At 41.5% G+C, this 18,571-nt stretch overlaps 1 protein-coding gene across 2 annotated transcripts; it reads right to left on the bottom strand.

The window, feature by feature from the left end:
- Nucleotides 1-4,464: 4,464 nt before the first annotated feature.
- Nucleotides 4,465-18,286, bottom strand: tmprss13b (transmembrane serine protease 13b). 2 transcript variants are annotated; one of them, XM_084177674.1, is made up of 14 exons: nt 18,086-18,262; nt 16,298-17,755; nt 15,513-15,675; nt 15,142-15,252; nt 14,711-14,860; nt 11,182-11,308; nt 9,353-9,448; nt 7,106-7,149; nt 6,772-6,931; nt 5,932-6,110; nt 5,743-5,841; nt 5,465-5,607; nt 5,127-5,282; nt 4,465-4,869 (listed from the first exon to the last, which is right to left on the bottom strand). In XM_084177674.1, exons 3-14 carry the CDS (start codon nt 15,586-15,588, stop codon nt 4,855-4,857), a joined length of 1,356 nt encoding a protein of 451 aa, XP_084033800.1. In that variant the 5' UTR covers nt 15,589-15,675; nt 16,298-17,755; nt 18,086-18,262; the 3' UTR covers nt 4,465-4,854. The 2 variants fall into 2 exon arrangements, with proteins under 2 accessions (XP_084033800.1, XP_084033799.1); XM_084177673.1 differs by lacking the exon at nt 16,298-17,755 and having other exon boundaries at nt 18,086-18,286.
- Between the last annotated feature and the right edge of the window lie 285 nt (nt 18,287-18,571).

Consider the following 18,571-nt stretch of genomic DNA (forward strand, 5'->3'; position numbering starts at 1 on the left):
TAATAATAATAATAATATGCCATTTAGCTTACTTGTCACGACATTGTTGTTCAGAGGAGCTAGCCAACAACACAGCTAACACAATTACTTCAAACTGAAGCTGGAAAGACTGCAAACTAGCTGCACTTCATTTCGTTTGACCTGTTTTCAATTTACATTTCTTTGTATATATCCATAAAAATGATGGCAGCTGATTCATGATTTCAACTGGTTGAGAAACGCTGCCTGCCTCTGTCTCATCTCGACTCCCGACACGTTCATTACTATGGGACAGCTGGAGATAGAATTTGAATATTGAAACAATGTTGCAAATGTCAGAGCGACAGACAGCAAGGTTTATACAAATCTCCGCTGTTGAAAACGAAATGTTAGTCTAAAAGAAAAGTGAGACAATGTCTAGATGCTTTTTATAGTGGAGATCAAGTTTATAAATTGCTTGGCTGGGCTGATGAGGCAATGGATTGCGCAGTCAGATGGAACAGAGTAAATTGGCATTTTAACGTCAAAGATTTAGCCGGTGGTAAATTGTGGAATAGACACCGGCTGAAATTCAGTTTTAACCAATCAGCATTCAGGATTAGACCCACACGTTGAATAAATACAAATAAAGAATCCATAAGGCACAACAGACAAACAAACAAACATATACACACACACACACATATATATATATATATATATATATATATATATATATATATATATATATATGTATATATATATATATATATATATACAGTGAGGGAAAAAAGGCCCAACAGACAGTTGAAGTCGGAAGTTTACATACACCTCAGCCAAATACATTTAAACTCAGTTTTTCACAACTCCTGACATTTAATCCTAGTACAAATTCCCTGTCTTAGGTCAGTTAGGATCACCACTTTATTTTAAGAAAGTGAAATGTCAGAATAATAGTAGAGAGAATGATTTATTTCAGCTTTTATTTCTTTCATCACATTCCCAGTGGGTCAGAAGTTTACATACACTCAATTAGTATTTGGTAGCATTGCCTTTAAATTGTTTAACTTGGGTCAAACATTTCGGGTAGCCTTCCACAAGCTTCCCACAATAAGTTGGGTGAATTTTGGCCCATTCCTCCTGACAGAGCTGGTGTAACTGAGTCAGGTTTGTAGGCCTCCTTGCTCGCACACGCTTTTTCAGTTCTGCCCACACATTTTCTATAGGATTGAGGTCAGGGCTTTGTGATGGCCACTCCAATACCTTGACTTTGTTGTCCTTAAGCCATTTTGCCACAACTTTGGAAGTATGCTTGGGGTCATTGTCCATTTGCGACCAAGCTTTAACTTACTGACTGATGTCTTGAGATGTTGCTTCAATATATCCACATAATTTTCCTTCCTCATGATGCCATCTATTTTGTGAAGTGCACCAGTCCCTCCTGCAGCAAAGCACCCCCACAACATGATGCTGCCACCCCCGTGCTTCACAGTTGGGATGGTGTTCTTCGGCTTGCAAGCAACCCCCTTTTTCCACCAAACATAACGATGGTCATTATGGCCAAACAGTTCTATTTTTGTTTCATCAGACCAGAGGACATTTCTCCAAAAAGTACGATCTTTGTCCCCATGTGCAGTTGCAAACCGTAGTCTGGCTTTTTTTATGGCGGTTTTGGAGCAGTGGCTTCTTCCTTGCTGAGCTCCCTTTCAGGTTATGTCGATATAGGACTTGTTTTACTGTGGATATAGATACTTTTGTACATGTTTCCTCCAGCATCTTCACAAGGTCCTTTGCTGTTGTTCTGGGATTGATTTGCACTTTTCGCACCAAAGTACGTTCATCTCTAGGAGACAGAACGCGTCTCCTTCCTGAGTGGTATGACGGCTGCGTTGTCCCATGGTGTTTATACTTGTGTACTATTGTTTGTACAGATGAACGTGGTACCTTCAGGCGTTTGGAAATTGCTCCCAAGGATGAACTAGACTTGTGGAGGTCTACAATTTTTTTTCTGAGGTCTTGGCTGATTTCTTTTGATTTTCCCATGATGTCAAGCAAAGAGGCACTGAGTTTGAAGGTAGGCCTTGAAATACATCCAAAGGTAAAAATACATCCAATTGACTCAAATTATGTAAATTAGCCAATCAAAAGCTTCTAAAGCCATGACATAATTTTCTGGAATTGTCCAAGCTGTTTAAAGGCACAGTCAACTTAGTGTGTGTAAACTTCTGACCCACTGGAATTGTGATACAGTGAATTATAAGTGAAATAATCTGTCTGTAAACAATTGTTGGAAAAATTACTTGTGTCATGCACAAAGTAGATGTCCTAACCGACTTGCCAAAACTATAGTTTGTTAACAAGAAATGTGTGGAGTGTTTAAAAACGAGTTTTAATGACTCCAACTTAAGTGTATGTAAACTTCCGACTTCAATTGTGTATATACAGTGGGGAGAACAAGTATTTGATACACTGCCAATTTTGCAGGTTTTCCTACTTACAAAGCATGTAGAGGTCTGTAATTTCTTATCATAGGTACACTTCAACTGTGAGAGACGGAATCTAAAACAAAAATCCAGAAAATCACATTGTATGATTTTTAAGTAATTAATTTGCATTTTATTGCATGACATAAGTATTTGATACATCAGAAAAGCAGAACTTAATATTTGGTACAGAAACCTTTGTTTGCAATTACAGAGATCATACGTTTCCTGTAGGTCTTGACCAGGTTTGCACACACTGCGGCAGGGATTTTGGCCCACTCTTCCATACAGACCTTCTCCAGATCCTTCAGGTTTCGGGGCTGTCGCTGGGCAATACGGACTTTCAGCTCCCTCCAAAGATGTTCTATTGGGTTCAGGTCTGGAGACTGGCTTGGCCACTCCAGGACCTTGAGATGCTTCTTATGGAGCCACTCCTTAGTTGCCCTGGCTGTGTGTTTCTGGTCGTTGTCATGCTGGAAGACCCGGCCACGACCCATCTTCAATGCTCTTACTGAGGGAAGGAGGTTGTTGGCCAAGATCTCGCGATACATGGCCCCATCCATCGTCACCTCAATACGGAGCAGTCATCCTGTCCCCTTTGCAGAAAAGCATCCCCAAATAATGATGTTTCCACCTCCATGCTTCACGGTTGGGATGGTGTTCTTGGGGTTGTACTCATCCTTCTTCTTCCTCCAAACACGGTGAGTGGAGTTTAGACCAAAAAGCTCTATTTTTGTCTCATCAGACCAAATGACCTTCTCCCATTCCTCCTCTGGATCATCCAGATGGTCACTGGCAGACTTCAGACGGGCCTGGACATGCGCTGGCTTGAGCAGGGGGACCTTGCGTGCGCTGCAGGATTTCAATCCATGACGGCGTATTGTGTTACTAATGGTTTTCTTTGAGACTGTGGTCCCAGCTCTCTTCAGGTCATTGACCAGGTACTGCTGTGTAGTTCTGGGCTGATCCCTCACCTTCCTCATGATCATTGATGCCCCACGAGGTGAGATCTTGCATGGAGCCCCAGACCGAGGGTGATTGACCGTCATCTTGAACTTCTTCCATTTTCTAATAATTGCGCCAACAGTTGTTGCCTTCTCACCAAGCTGCTTGCCTATTGTCCTGTAGCCCATCCCAGCCTTGTGCAGGTCTACAATTTTATCCCTGATGTCCTTACACAGCTCTCTGGTCTTGGCCATTGTGGAGAGGTTGGAGTCTGTTTGATTGAGTGTGTGGACAGGTGTCTTTTATACAGGTAACGAGTTCAAACATGTGCAGTTAATACAGGTAATGAGTGGAGAACAGGAGGGCTTCTTAAAGAAAAACTAACAGGTCTGTGAGAGCCGGAATTCTTACTGGTTGGTAGGTGATCAAATACTTATGTCATGCAATAAAATGCAAATTAATTACTTAAAAATCATACAATGTGATTTTATGGATTTTTGTTTTAGATTCCGTCTCTCACAGTTGAAGTGTACCTATGATAAAAATTACAGACCTCTACATGCTTTGTAAGTAGGAAAACCTACTAAATCGGCAGTGTATCAAATACTTGTTCTCCCCACTGTATATATACACACGTATGTATACACTGAGTGTACAAAACATTATGCTTTTTCCATGACATAGACTGGCCAGGTGAATCCAGGTGAAAGCTATGATCCCTTATTGATGTCACTTGTTAAATCCACATCAATCCGTGTAGATGAAGGGGAGGAGACAGGTTAACCTCTTAAGGATCGGACCCTTTTTTGAATGGAGACATGTTGATGGGGTTGGGGGAATGGGATGGGATGGGAGGTTGGGGGTGGAGGCCCACTTCTTTTCTGTTTTATTTTCCTGTTTATGCTGAATTTATTTATTATTAAAATCTGTATGTATTACTTACAGTTGTTTTTCTTCTTTTGAAGAAACTACAAGTCCATAAAACTGCCAGCCTACGGGTACAGGTTTTAAAATGGATGATGATCCTGTTATCCCCCCCCACCCCCCCTCCCAACAATACAAAACAGGCGCATCAGTAAGGTTTATGTGAACCTGGGGTATAACCAGAGACAGGTTATTAGATTTATAAGAGGTTGCAGTGTGAGTAAAATACATTCCTCATAGAATATTGCACAATATATGCTCAACACTGTTTCAGGGAAACAATGATCAAACACATGCAAAAATGGATCCTAGTCTACATGGTCAACATTATAAGACAGCAGATATCACATAGAAAAATATTTATTACAAGCTACTGACGACAATAAATAAATACAAAACACAAAACATATACAGGCTTAAAGGCACGTAAAGTGAAGAGTCTTCCATTCCCTGCCAGTGTTGTAGATTTCACACCAGTCTCAATCTCATTGTCAGGTCCAAAAGCCATGCTGAGCGTCCTTGGATGACAGCAGCTGTGGTCACATCACGGTCTTGCTTGCTGGTAGGTGGAGAGTGAATGAACATGTTCAGGATCATCATACTAATAACACCATCCTATCTCAACCTTGATTTTGACAACCAGTTATAAGGTTTGACTAAATTATTCTGTATGTAAAAGATGAAAATGGATATGAGTGCCCTCTGAAGCAGTACAGATGAAAATGAACTTAATTATTGATTGAATCCCACCTCGGTGCTGAGGTTTTCTGCCTGAGCATGTCGCTTCCCAGTGGTCCTGAGAGCTCCTTTCTTTACCTGCATCTTACTGTAGACCCAGGGCAGCAGGCGGCTGACATTACTATAGACCCCCGGTCTGTTGCTCCTGCCGCAGCCTACCCCCCAGCTGGTCACCCCTGCCAGGTACCAGAGCTGGTCTGAGTCTTTACACACCAGAGGACCACCACTGTCCCCCTAGGGGAGGGAGAGTGGTAGGGGGAGGGGGGAGTGGTAGGGGGAGGGGGAGAGGGAGAGGGAGAGAAGAAACAACAGAGAAGGGAAGGAGGAAGAGAGCGACACATTTAAGATTTGTGGACTTCAAGTAAGAAGCTATGTGGAAGTAGCTACTGCCTGATGGGTCATAGTGTCCCACTCACCTGGCAGGAGTCCTTGCCTCCCTTCATGTCTCCAGCACAGAACATGTTCTGAGAGACCTGGCCATTGTACGCTGTGTTACTGTTACACACGCTGGAGTCAATGATGTCCACAGTCACCCCCATAAGATTAGTGGAGCCACTAGCTGAACAGCAAGCAAACAACACATAACCATATAGAATATCACACCAGATTGCATCATGTTTTCTATCATATTTCCTCCTGCTTGTTCATCCCAATGCCAATCAGCCCCCGAACTGTCATACCATGTGTCACTCACCTGCCCCCTCTGCTGTTGTCCCAAATCCAGAGGTCCAACATCTTGTTCCAGGAGAAAAGGTCTTGTCATAGGCAGGCAGACACACAGGCTGGATGTTGTCTGAAATAACAAACATAGAAATGTTTGTTATGATGCTAATAGTGGTATAAATAATAATATAATATATTGTTAGGTTAAAGGTGAACTCACTGGAGTAGTCTACACTCTTTGTGAGTTTGAGAAGGGTGATGTCATAGTTGTTGGTATTGTCATCATAGCGCTCATGGACAATGATCTTCTCCACCATATTAGGGCGAGGCAGCATCTTCTGAGAAACCATGCCCATATACACACGCCAGTTATTGGGCACCAGGTACGATGAGTCCTTCCTAGAGAGAGTAGAGTTGTTAGGTCACTGTCTTCACTGATCACTGTTCAGCCTAAGCACTGCTCAGTCTTAGCTAGCTCACTTCAGTTCTTTGTTTTTACCCCTTTTCCTCCCCAATTGGTAGTACGAACTCCGGAGAGGCGAAGGTCGAGAGCAGTGCGTTCTCCGAAACGCAACCCAGCCGAGCCGCACTGCTTCTTGACACAATGCCTGCTTAACCCGGAAGCCAGCCGCACCAATGTGTCAGAGGAAAGCAGCGTGCACTGCGCCCGGCCCGCCACAGGAGTCGCTAGTGCGCAATGGGACAAGATTACCCATGCCGGCCAAACCCTCCCCTAACCTGGACGATGCTGGGCCAATTTTGCGCCGCCCCATGGGTCTCCCGGTCGCGGCCGGCTGCGACATAGCCTGGACTCGAACCAGGTGCTCTAGCGGCACAGCTAGCACTGCGATGCAGTGCCTTAGACTACTGCGCCACTCGGGAGGCAGTTCCAAATCTGTTCTGTCTTTGGTTCTGTCTCTGCACTGTTATATCCCAATTATTTTTTGTCTTAGCTTTGTTAGGTTTCAGGTTCTGTTTCATAATGTCATTATTGTTCTGCTTTACATTGTCTCAGCACAGTTCCTTGTCCATTGTCTGCGGTGTTGTCTGTTGTACTGACCTGGGGAAGCAGTGGGCTGCTGTCACCACAAAGTCAGGAGCGATCAGTGTGCCCCCGCAGGTGTGAGAGTTCTGAAAGTGGAGGCTGACCTGCCAAGGCCAATCACCCAGATTCGCTGCAGATCCCCCTATGATTCTGGACAACTGCTGCCGGCCACAGTCTACCATGGGGACAGAGAGAGGGAGTAAGTCGATCCATAGTGCTAATACGGTATGGGGATTTGTATTTGGTCCTCTGTTCATCAGGAGAGCTATATGAATATCTTTATCCAGCCTTGAAAGACCACTGGTTGACTTTGTGCATTAACTGCGAGAATGTAAAGACAGTTACTCACTGATACACTGCAGGGAGACAGTGTCCTTGTTAGGGCAGGATGTGCTACAAAACGCAGAAAGAAATTCACACTTATATCAGTTCACTAATGAGTTCACATGTTTTATTTGTCTTCCTCACTTACTCCATCTAATGGTGAAATACTTGGCTCTGTTTGATACATTTGGTATCTTATCATAACATACAGTATATGCAAAGTGGCATGGTGAATGATGAGAAAGTCCCGGAAGATTGCCAAGGACTCCAGAGACCCCAGCCACGGATTACCACCTGCACCTCAAGATACTATTTACACAGACTCCCCAGCTAGCACATTTGGTTACTTGGAAGTTGTAGGAACATACGTTTTTGGATTCCTATTGGTTCTGGGAATGAAGACATAGGTTCCCTGACCGAAATTATAGGTTATTTGAAGGTAATTGAATAACGTTCTGAGAACATGTATCAATAAGACTGTTAATTACACTGCTAGCTTAAGTTAACTGTTTTGAACTCCAAGCACAGATAGGACACATGGAAATTCATTTGCTTAGGCATTAATCATGCAAACACATTCGCGTTTTATTGTACCACATTGTCATTAAGATTCGAACATATGATCTTCAGTTCCCTATCCGTGGAATTAGTCCACTAGCGCCACCAGGATGGAGCTAGCATGTCATGTTTTTTTAACACATACAAAGCTGTTCATTTTCGTCTATTCAAACAGACCCGATTTTAAAGGAAACAAGCTCAATAAGATCAGGTGTGGCCAATTAGTGGGCAAGGCCAACACACCTGAACACACAACAAGATACATGATAAAAATAGTTTTGTTGACGCTAAGAAACAAAGAAACAAAGTGGTCCTCTGTAGCTCAATTGGTAGAGCATGGCGCTTGTAACGCCAGGGTAGTGGGTTCGATCCCTGGGACCACCCATACGTAAACATTTATGCACACATGACTGTAAGTTGCTTTGGATAAAATTGTCTGCTAAATGGCATATTATTATTATTATTATTATTAAGAAAGGAATGCATGTTTTTAAATAGCATTCTTAGAACGTTCTTTGAACATTACTGATGTTTTCTTGTGGTTTTTATGGAACGTTTTCTTAATGTTCTGAGACATGACTTCAAATAGAACCATGAGGAAAACTGCAGAAAATGTTATGCTGAAGTACTGAAATTCCCACCTAAGAAACATATGGTTGTCAGAACGTTATGTGCTAGCTGGGTATCCTGCACCATTCCCAGAAGGTTGTATGCAAAATAACCATAGGACAACCATGCTCTCACCAAACTCTAAGAAACATATGGTTCTCAAAATGTTATGTGCTAGCGGGGTCTCTACTCACACACTCTTACACCCACACACATGCACAGTCATAATTGCTGTTACCATTTAATGCTATTTATTTTAAGATGCTCAACCATGTCACAATTCACTTGAACACATTTCATAGTTTGTATTGTCTATTTTTATTGTGTATATATTTACAACTTTGCACATTTCTTAACTACTTTTTTAATACTTATTTGTGAATATTTGTGTACTGCACTGTTGAGGAGAGCTGGCAAGTAAATATTTCACTGTACCCTTTACACTCTGTATCCCATGTATGTGACCAATAAGCATTGATTTGATGGCCCAAGAAGAGGCTTACTTAGTGTCTGATATAAAAAAAACTGAGTATACCAAACATTAAGAACACCTTCCTAATATTGAGTTGCACATCCCTTTTGCCCTCAGAACAGCCTCAATTCGTCGGGGCATGGACTCTACAAGGTGTCGAAAGTGTTCCACAGGGATGCTGGCCCATGTTGACTCAAATGCTTCCCACAGTTGTGTCAAGTTGGCTAGATGTCATTTGGGTGGTGGACCATTCTTGATACACATGGGAAACTGTTGAGCGTGAAAAACCCATGATCGTTGCAGTTCTTGACACAAACCGTTCCGCCTGGCACCTAATACCATACCCCGTTCAAAGGCACTTAAATATTTTGTCTTGCACACATACACAATCCATGTCTCAATTGTATTAAGGCTTAAAAATCCTTCTTTAACTTCTCCTCCCCTTCATCTACACTGATTGAAATGGATTTAACAGGTGACATCAATAAGCTTTCACCTGGATTTACCTGGTCAGTCTATATCATGGAAAGAGCAGGTGTTCTTAATGTTTAAGCCTGTTCTTGGGCAATCATTTAAATGGCACTTTGCATAATATGCAAAGAGCTGTTGACGAGCATGTCCAGAAGTACTTACTTTACTGACACCTTACCCTGGATGGTGTTGGAGGTCTTCACTTCCACAGTGAGAGTGGTAGAGGACTCATCTTTCACACTGGTAGTGCTATAACTCCTAAATAAATAGATGCAGAGAGAAGTTTATATACACGTCCCGACATCACAAGCTAACACCACTAAACCCAATGATAGGTACAGTGAGGGAAAAAAGTATTTGATCCCCTGCTGATTTTGTACGTTTGCCCACTGACAAAGAAATGATCAGTCTATCATTTTAATGGTAGGTTTATTTGAACAGTGAGAGACAGAATAACAACAAAAATATCCAGAAAAACGTATGTCAAAATTTTATAAATTGATTTGCATTTTAATGAGGGAAATAAGTATTTGACCCCCTCTCAATCAGAAAGATTTCTGGCTCCCAGGTGTCTTTTATACAGGTAACGAGCTGAGATTAGGAACACACTCTTAAAGGGAGTGCTCCTAATCTCAGCTTGTTACCTGTATAAAAGACACCTGTCCACAGAAGCAATCAATCAATCAGATTCCAAACTCTCCACCATGGCCAAGACCAAAGAGCTCTCCAAGGATGTCAAGGACAAGATCGTAGACCTACACAAGGCTGGAATGGGCTACAAGACCATCGCCAAGCAGCTTGCTGAGAAGGTGACAACAGTTGGTGTGATTATTCGCAAATGGAAGAAACACAAAATAACTGTCAATCTCCCTCGGCCTGGGGCTCCATGCAAGATCTCACCTCGTGGAGTTGCAATGATCATGAGAACGGTGAGGAATCAGCCCAGAACAACACGGGAGGATCTTGTCAATTATCTCAAGGCAGCTGGGACCATAGTCAAGAAAAGAATTGGTAACACACTACGCCGTGAAGGACTGAAATCCTGCAGCGCCCGCAAGGTCCCCCTGCTCAAGAAAGCACATATACAGGCCCGTCTGAAGTTTGCCAATGAACATCTGAATGATTCAGAGGAGAACTGGGTGAAAGTGTTGTGATCAGATGAGACCAAAATGGAGCTCTTTGGCATCAAATCAACTCGCCGTGTTTGGAGGAGGAGGAATGCTGCCTATGACCCCAAGAACACCATCCCCACAGTCAAACATGGAGGTGGAAACATTATGCTTTGGGGGTGTTTTTCTGCTAAGGGGACAGGACAACTTCACCGCATCAAAGGGACGATGGACGGTGCCATGTACCGTCAAATCTTGGGTGAGAACCTCCTTCCATCAGCCAGGGCATTGAAAATGGGTCGTGGATGGGTATTCCAGCATGACGATGACCCAAAACACACGGCCAAGGCAACAAAGGAGTGGCTCAAGAAGAAGCACATAAGGTCCTGGAGTGGCCTAGCCAGTCTCCAGACCTTAATCCCATAGAAAATCTGTGGAGGGAGCTGAAGGTTTGAGTTGCCAAACGTCAGCCTCGAAACCTTAATGACTTGGAGAAGATCTGCAAAGAGGAGTGGGACAATATCCCTCCTGAGATGTGTGCAAACCTGGTGGCCAACTACAAGAAACGTCTGACCTCTGTGATTGCCAACAAGGGTTTTGCCACCAAGTACTAAGTCATGTTTTGCAGAGGGGTCAAATACTTATTTCCCTCATAACATTTTTTACATGCGTTTTTCTGGAATTTGTTGTTGTTATTCTGTCTCTCACTGTTCAAATAAACCTACCATTAAAATTATAGACTGATCATGTCTTTGTCAGTGGGCAAACGTAGAAAATTAGCAGGGGATCAAATACTTTTTTCCCCTCACTGTATGGTTGCACAGGTTTGCACAGTTCAGCCTTTCGACCACAAGAGGGCAGCAAAAGAGGGGAAGATCTTACACTCTGAAGCCTAGTTGAGCACAGGTCTGGTCAGCCAGGCCCTTGTTCCATCCACTGTAACACACAGGGAGGAAATTACCAGTGCCGTTCGTCTTCACCTGGAGAGCCCCATTCGACCTGAACCTTACTGGATGATACACAGATATATCACTCAATTAGAACATCACTGAACCACACAAATAAATCACTTAGCAGTTAGAACCTCACAGGATCACACAGATACATCACTCAGTTAGAACATTACAAATCCATTACACATCTAGAAAGGTTCCCGCTGGGCACAAACTGATTGAATCAACGTTGTTTTAACATAATGGAATCTACGTGGAAAATACATAGGGTTTAAAAGAAATCATCAATGTAAACTGTTGTTTTAAGGGGGAAATTTCAACCACAGGATTATATCATCATTGTAACCATTTTTCAACATAGACAAACCTTGTATAAAATATGTAGAATTTGTACCTTTGAAACAACATCAGGTCTTCAATATACTTTACCTTCAGAAAGTATTCACACTCCTTGACTTTTTCCACATTTTGTTGTGTTACAGCCTGAATTTAAAATAGATTAAATTGAGATGTGTCACTGGCCTAGACACAATACCCCATAATGTCGAAGTAGATTTCTATTTGTAATATTTTTTTTAAATGAAAAAGAACTATTCAACCCCTTTGTTATAGCAAGCCTAAATAAGTTTAGGACTAAAAATGTGCTTAACAAGTGGACTCACTCTGTGGGCAATAATAGTGTTTTAACATGATTTTTGAATGACTACCTCATCTCTGTACCCCACACACACAATTATCTGTAAGACCCCTCAGTCGAGCAGTGAATTCCAAACACAGATTCAACCACAAGGGCCAGGGGGTTTTCCAATGCCTCGCAAAGAAGGGCTCCTATTAGTAGATGGGTAAAACAAAAATATATGAAATATCCCTTTGAGCATGGTGAAGATATTAATTACACTTTGGGTGGTGTATCAATACACAGAGTCACTATAAAGATACAGATGTCCTTCCTAATTCAGTTGCCGGAGGGGAAGAAAACCGCTCAGGGATTTTACCATGAGGTCAATGGTGACCTTAAAACAGTTACAGAGTTTAATGGCTGTGATAGGCGAAAACTGAGGATGGATAAACAACATTGGTGTTACTCCACAATACTAACCTAAATGACAGAGTGATAAGAAGGAAGCCTGTACAGAATACAAATATTCCAAAACATGCATCCTGTTTGCAATAAGGCACTAAAGTAAAACTGCAAAATGTGGCAAAGAAATTAACATTATGTCCTGAATATATGTTATGTTTGGGGCAAATCCAACCCAACACATCACTGAGTACCACTCTTCATATTTTCAAGCAATGTGGTGGCTGCATCATGTTATGGTTATGCTTGTCATCGGCAAGGACTAGGACGTTTTTTAGGATAAAAATAAATGGAATGGAGCTAAGCACAGGCAAAATCCTAAAGGAAAACCTGTTTCAGTCTGCTTTCCAACAGACACTGGGAGACAAATTCACCTTCTAACATATATTGAGTGAGGGGTGTGAATACTTATATTAATTAGATATTTCTGTATTTCATTTTCAAAAAAGTTGCAAAAATTACTAAAAATATGTTTTCACTTTGTCATTATGGGGTATTGTGTGTAGATGGGTGAGAGAAAATAGATTTAATCCACTTTCAATTCAGCCTGTAAAACAACAAAAAAATTTATAAGTCAAGGGGTATGAATACTTTCTGAAGGCACTGATATACTGTATATCAGTGCCTTCAGAGGCTGGGCAGCACCTTCTACTGGAGAGTTCATATACAGCTATTCAGTTGGTCTCCCATCCAGGGTTTTAACCAAGCCCAGCTTAGCTTGTATATCACTGACTACTACCAATGTGCTATCCTGAGAATGATTATATTCACTGTTGCTATCGAAGTCATTCCAGAGAGTAGATTTAACAGTACAAATTAAATGTAACCATACTTTATAAGTCAAATATCATCAATGATACTATGTAGGCCTTAGTAGTATTTGCAAAGTCATCATCAGCTATTGTTTCAATTCAACCCAGGGTTCAACTAAAAATAGACAATACATATAGGCCTAGGGTTTCAAGCTTTGGTTGATTTCAAATGTAATCTCCAAGTTAATCATTAATATGTTGGATTCACTTCTCCAGCTCAACCAAAAATCAAAGTTAAAGAATAGGTCTAAATAAAATAAAAAATATTCAAAGTGCATTTAAAGTTTGATTAGATTAGATTTAGTCCTATTCTTTAACTTTGATTTTTGTTTGAAATAGCGACGTGAATCCAACATATCAATTAGTAATTTGTAGACACACTGGATATTGAATTGTGTTTAGTTGTCAACGCAACCAAATATCGACATTTGGATAGTTCCATCTGTGCCACTGACTTAGTCTGGCTTTAATTATAGTTTGTCTACATATTAATAATTTATATGTTGGATTCACATCTCCATCTGAACCAAAAATCTAAGTTAAAGAATAGTACTAAATCAAATCAAACTTGAAATGCACTTTAAATAAAGTTTGATTTGATTTAGTCCTATTCTTTAACTTTGATTCTTGGTTGAGATGGAGACATAAATCGAACATATAAATTATTAATTTGTACAAACTGGAATTTGTTGACAACCAAACACAATTCAATATCATTTTTGCAATACAGTAAATAGCCGACAAGTTAACAAATATATGTTGGATTCACGTCTCCAACTAAACCAAAAATAAAAGTTAAAGAATAGGATTAAGCCAGTGGCTCAGATGAAACTATCCAAGCATTAGATATCCCTTAAATGTTAATATTTGGTCACGTTGTCAACCAAACACGATTGAATAATATTTTTTTTCAATGGTCTAAAGTTAAGAATATCTTACAAATCAATGTAACAGTATTTATTCAACCTTAAAATGAGTAACACATCCATGGCCACATTTTGAGGTTAGCCTACTGTAACTATAAATGTATTTTTATGTGATCATAGAAAGTGTACATGTTCACGCTAACATGCAAAGGTTGCAGCTCTGTGGAGATCTTCACAATTGCTGTAATAATCTATGCAGATTCTTGAACAGCATTGATCAACTACAACCCAGGTAATTTGGTTGTGCTATTTGATGAAGCACAGTGATAACACATTAGTCTGTTGTTTAAATGCAAAATATCTGACATGGTATTCCCATTTGAACTTTGCTGTGCTTTTAAATTGTTGAAAGCGCAGTGATAAAACATTTAGATGACAACTTAACCTAAAATCTGACTAAACCAAACATTTCCATTGGAATTTGGTTGTGCTTTTAGATGGTTGAAAGCATAGTGATATAACATTGGGAATTCAACAAACTTCTGCCTGAGTGGGTGAATAAAGGTTGAAATCTCATCGATCAACGTCTCAACCAAATATTACCCACATTTCCACGTTGAAATGACGTGGTGTGCCCAGTGTGTTGCTTCTCTTTTTGTTTGTGACCAAAAAAATTGGTGTAGCGACAGGGGTACTGACCACAATTGGTCTCATCACTTCCCAGTTTGCAGTCCTGTCGGCCGTCACACTCCACGGTGTTGGAGGGGCAACTGTCTTTCTCCATCTCGCTGGGCCGATAGGCTTCACTGCTGCTCAGGGAGCCAGACACCAGGGATGGGCCATAACGCACTAGACAGAGGTCATAGGTCAAAGAGAACTGGTAAAAGGATATCCAGAGCCATGGAAGCCCCCATGGTGATACTTAATACATACCAACACAATGCAATATCATATCCTGTATATTACATTCACATGATACCCTAAATATGGAATTTATGATTGTCATAAATTCGCATATATTTTATTGTTACATTATGTCCATGTTACATTATGTTATATTGTATTACATTATGTCCATATAGTTTAATGTTGTACTGTATGGGTTCTCTATAAGTAATTGGTTGGGTTACCTCCCAGCCAGATAGCGATAGCGAGGAGAGCCAGCAGTAGGGTGGTTCCTCCTGATCCTCCGTAACAGCGGGATCTGTTCCCACATGATAGGCCCTTTTTACGACGAGGGGCTGCAAGGGGAGACCAGGAAAATGTTTCAGTTTAGAGTTTGTTAAAGTTGGGAGGCAAAAAGGCTTAAGAAAGAGAAATGTTTGGGTTATAGAAAGAGAGATTTGCATTACAGAGATAGATAGAGATAGATAGAGAGAGAGTGAGAGAGAGAGAGAGAGAGAGAGAGAGAGAGATGGTGCCCTCTCATAGAAATAAATAGGGGAAGGAATGTACTGTTTATCAAGGATTGAGGAAGTAGAAGGGAACACTAGGAACTTACGGGCGTCCTGGGAAACATGGACGACATGTGCCATAGGCTGGGGGATGTAGTAATGTTCGGAGGGGGGATCAGACATCCCTCTGGCCCCCACCACATCTCCATATTGAGGAGGGGGCTGGGTGGGCACTACTACTGAGTAGTATGGGGGTGGGCAGTCACTGTTCTGAAGGGAGAAGGACGAGGAGAGTCAGGTGGGTTCTCATTGGCATTAGTAGGCTATGTACCTGATCAACTTCTAAACACAGGCAGGCATATAATATGTATATCTGAAGCTTAGCTCTAGTCTGAATCCTACACCAGCCTAACACATACAGACACAACTGATCAAACCTATAAAAACAGGACATATTGTACAGTGGACAAAAAAAGGAGCATCCATTACCAAACCATACTAGACTGGATGGTCCTGTGGACCTCCAGTGTCTCCTCAGTGAGGTTCCTTTGTTTTTTTTGCTATTCACATGCCTGATGGACACTTAGGCAATCACAAACAGACAGGTATGCCCCATGACCCAACATGTGATTATAGGTCTGGATACGTCAACAGCTAAACACCAGGAAGGAAAACAAGTTCCCCAAGGATGTACTTGTTCTTATCTCTAAAAATAGCTGAATGTTTCTTAGAATTGTTATTATGACACCAGTTTCATTGTATCACTAATAGTTCCTATTTCTCAACTGATTTGATGTCTTATAAATCTATCTGCTATTAATAGAAATATTGTCATTTTATTGTTTCAGTTCTCATGAGCAATTGTCTGAAGCCAGTTACCAGAAATGTTTACCTAAAATCGTTTCCTCTTCTTGATGAGGAAGAAACCTACTCTTTTGATAAAATGTTTATCTGATGTTGCTGATAAAGTTCCTCAAGTTCAAACAACACAACTGATTAACAAAAACTGTAGGCTACAGGTGTGGTATATGACAAACATTGATATGGGAGGTGTGTTTATAAGTGAATGACATGTTTTTCTAAATATTCTAACACACACACCCATCAGTGTCACGTGTTGCTATGAGTAATGTGGGCAACGCTGAGAAGTGATTGCACCAATACATTGACCCTAGTGAGAGAAAATCTACTCAGTGGACCCAATCCAGAATGGCAAATTACTGATCAGTGAAACACAATTGAATTTGCTAGCAACAATTGAAAGACAGGATCCAATTCCATAAAATACAAATGGAAATGCCTCAATTGTCCACTAACCACACATTTAAATAAGAAATGTCCACTACATGACCACAAGAATGTGGACACCTGCTCGTCGAACATCTAATTCCAAAATCATGGCCATTGATATGGAGTTGGTCCCCTCTTTGCTGCTATAACAGTCTCCACTCTTCTGGGAAGGCTTTCCACTAGATGTTGGAACATTGCTGCGGGGACTTGCTTCCATTAAGCCACAAGAGCATTAGTGAGGTCGGGCACTGATGTTGGGCGATTAGGCCTGACTCACAGTCGGCGTTCCTATTCATCCCAACGGTGTTTGATGGAGTTGACATCAGGGCTCTGTGCAGGCCAGTCAAGTTCTTCCGCACTGATCTCGACAAACAAAATTTCTGTATGGACCTCGCCTTGTGCACGGGGGCATTGTCATGCTGAAACAGGAAAGGGCCTTCCTCAAACTGTTGCCACAAAGTTGGAAGCACAGAACCGTCTAGAATGTCACTGTATGCTGTAGCGTTAAGATTTCCCTTCACTTGAACTAAGGGGCCTAGCCCGAACCATGAAAAACAGCCCCAGACCATTATTCCTTCTCCACCAAACTTTACAGTTGGCACTATGTATTGGGGCAGGTAGTGTTCTCCTGTTATACACCAAACCCAGATTCGCCTATCGGACTGCCAGATGTTGAACCTTGATTCATCACTCCAGAGAACGCGTTTCCACTGCTCCAGAGTCCAATGGCGGCGAGCTTTACACCACACCAGCCGACGCTTGGCATTGCGCATGTAGATCTTAGGATTGTGTGTGGCTGCTCGGCCATGGAAACCCATTTCATTAAGCTCCTGACAAGCAGTTATTGTGATGATGTTGCTTCCAGAGGCAGTTTGGAACTCGGTAGTGAGTGTTGCAACCGAGGACAGACGATTTTTACACGCTACGTGCTTCAGCACTCGGAGGTCCCGTTCTGTGAGCATGTGTGGCTGTTGTTGCTCCTAGATGTTTCCACTTCACAATAACAGCGCTTACAGTTGACTGGGGCAGCTCTAGCAGGGCAGACATTTGACGAGCTGACCTGTTGGAAAGGTGGCATCATGTGACAGTGCCACGTTAAAAGTAACTGAGCTCTTTAGTACAGGCCATTCTACTGCCAATGTTTGGCTATGGAGATTGCATGGCTGTGTGCTTGATTTTATACACCTGTCAGCAACGGGTGTGGCTGAAATAGCCGAATCCACTAATTTGAAGGCGATGTAGTGTATATCAAACATGCAGGGACATCAGGTAAAAACTAAACCTGACAATGTTTTGTTTCAAACCTAAGAGTTTTTCCTACCAAGTAAATAGGTAAATGTTACCAAATGGACATGTCTGATGAGTTATAGAATGGAGTAAATCCACCTACCTGGTCTTGTTCCATCTGTGTGTTTGGAGGCTTACAGTCACTGTGGCCCTCTGGGGGTCTGAGGTGGCCTCACTGGGGTCTGGGTCACTTCTACAGGAGAGATTCTATAACTTTGTAAGTCTCTGTCCGTTCCTTGTGCTTCAGTGGCTCCGCCTGAATCTGAACTCCATTCACACTACAGGCACTGGTATCCAATCCTCTGTCCCTCCCTCTACCTTTTCTCTTCAACACTGGCCAAACTGGTTCCATCATGGAAAATGGGTGACACGATTTGTGACACACGCACAACAGGCAGAAACACGCTAATTCTCTAAAGAGATCATTGGAATGACTAAAAACAATTACAATGCAATATCTTATGTTATCTATGAAGATTAAACAAAATTCACTCCATATAGGTATGAGTGTTTTGTAAGATTATTTTGTATTTATTTAAAGTTTATTTTGATAAGAACAAGTACAAATTGACACACTGAACAAACAATC

The sequence above is a fragment of the Coregonus lavaretus genome (assembly GCF_964263955.1).
Source record: "Coregonus lavaretus genome assembly, chromosome: 15".
NCBI classification, from domain to species: domain Eukaryota; kingdom Metazoa; phylum Chordata; class Actinopteri; order Salmoniformes; family Salmonidae; genus Coregonus; species Coregonus lavaretus.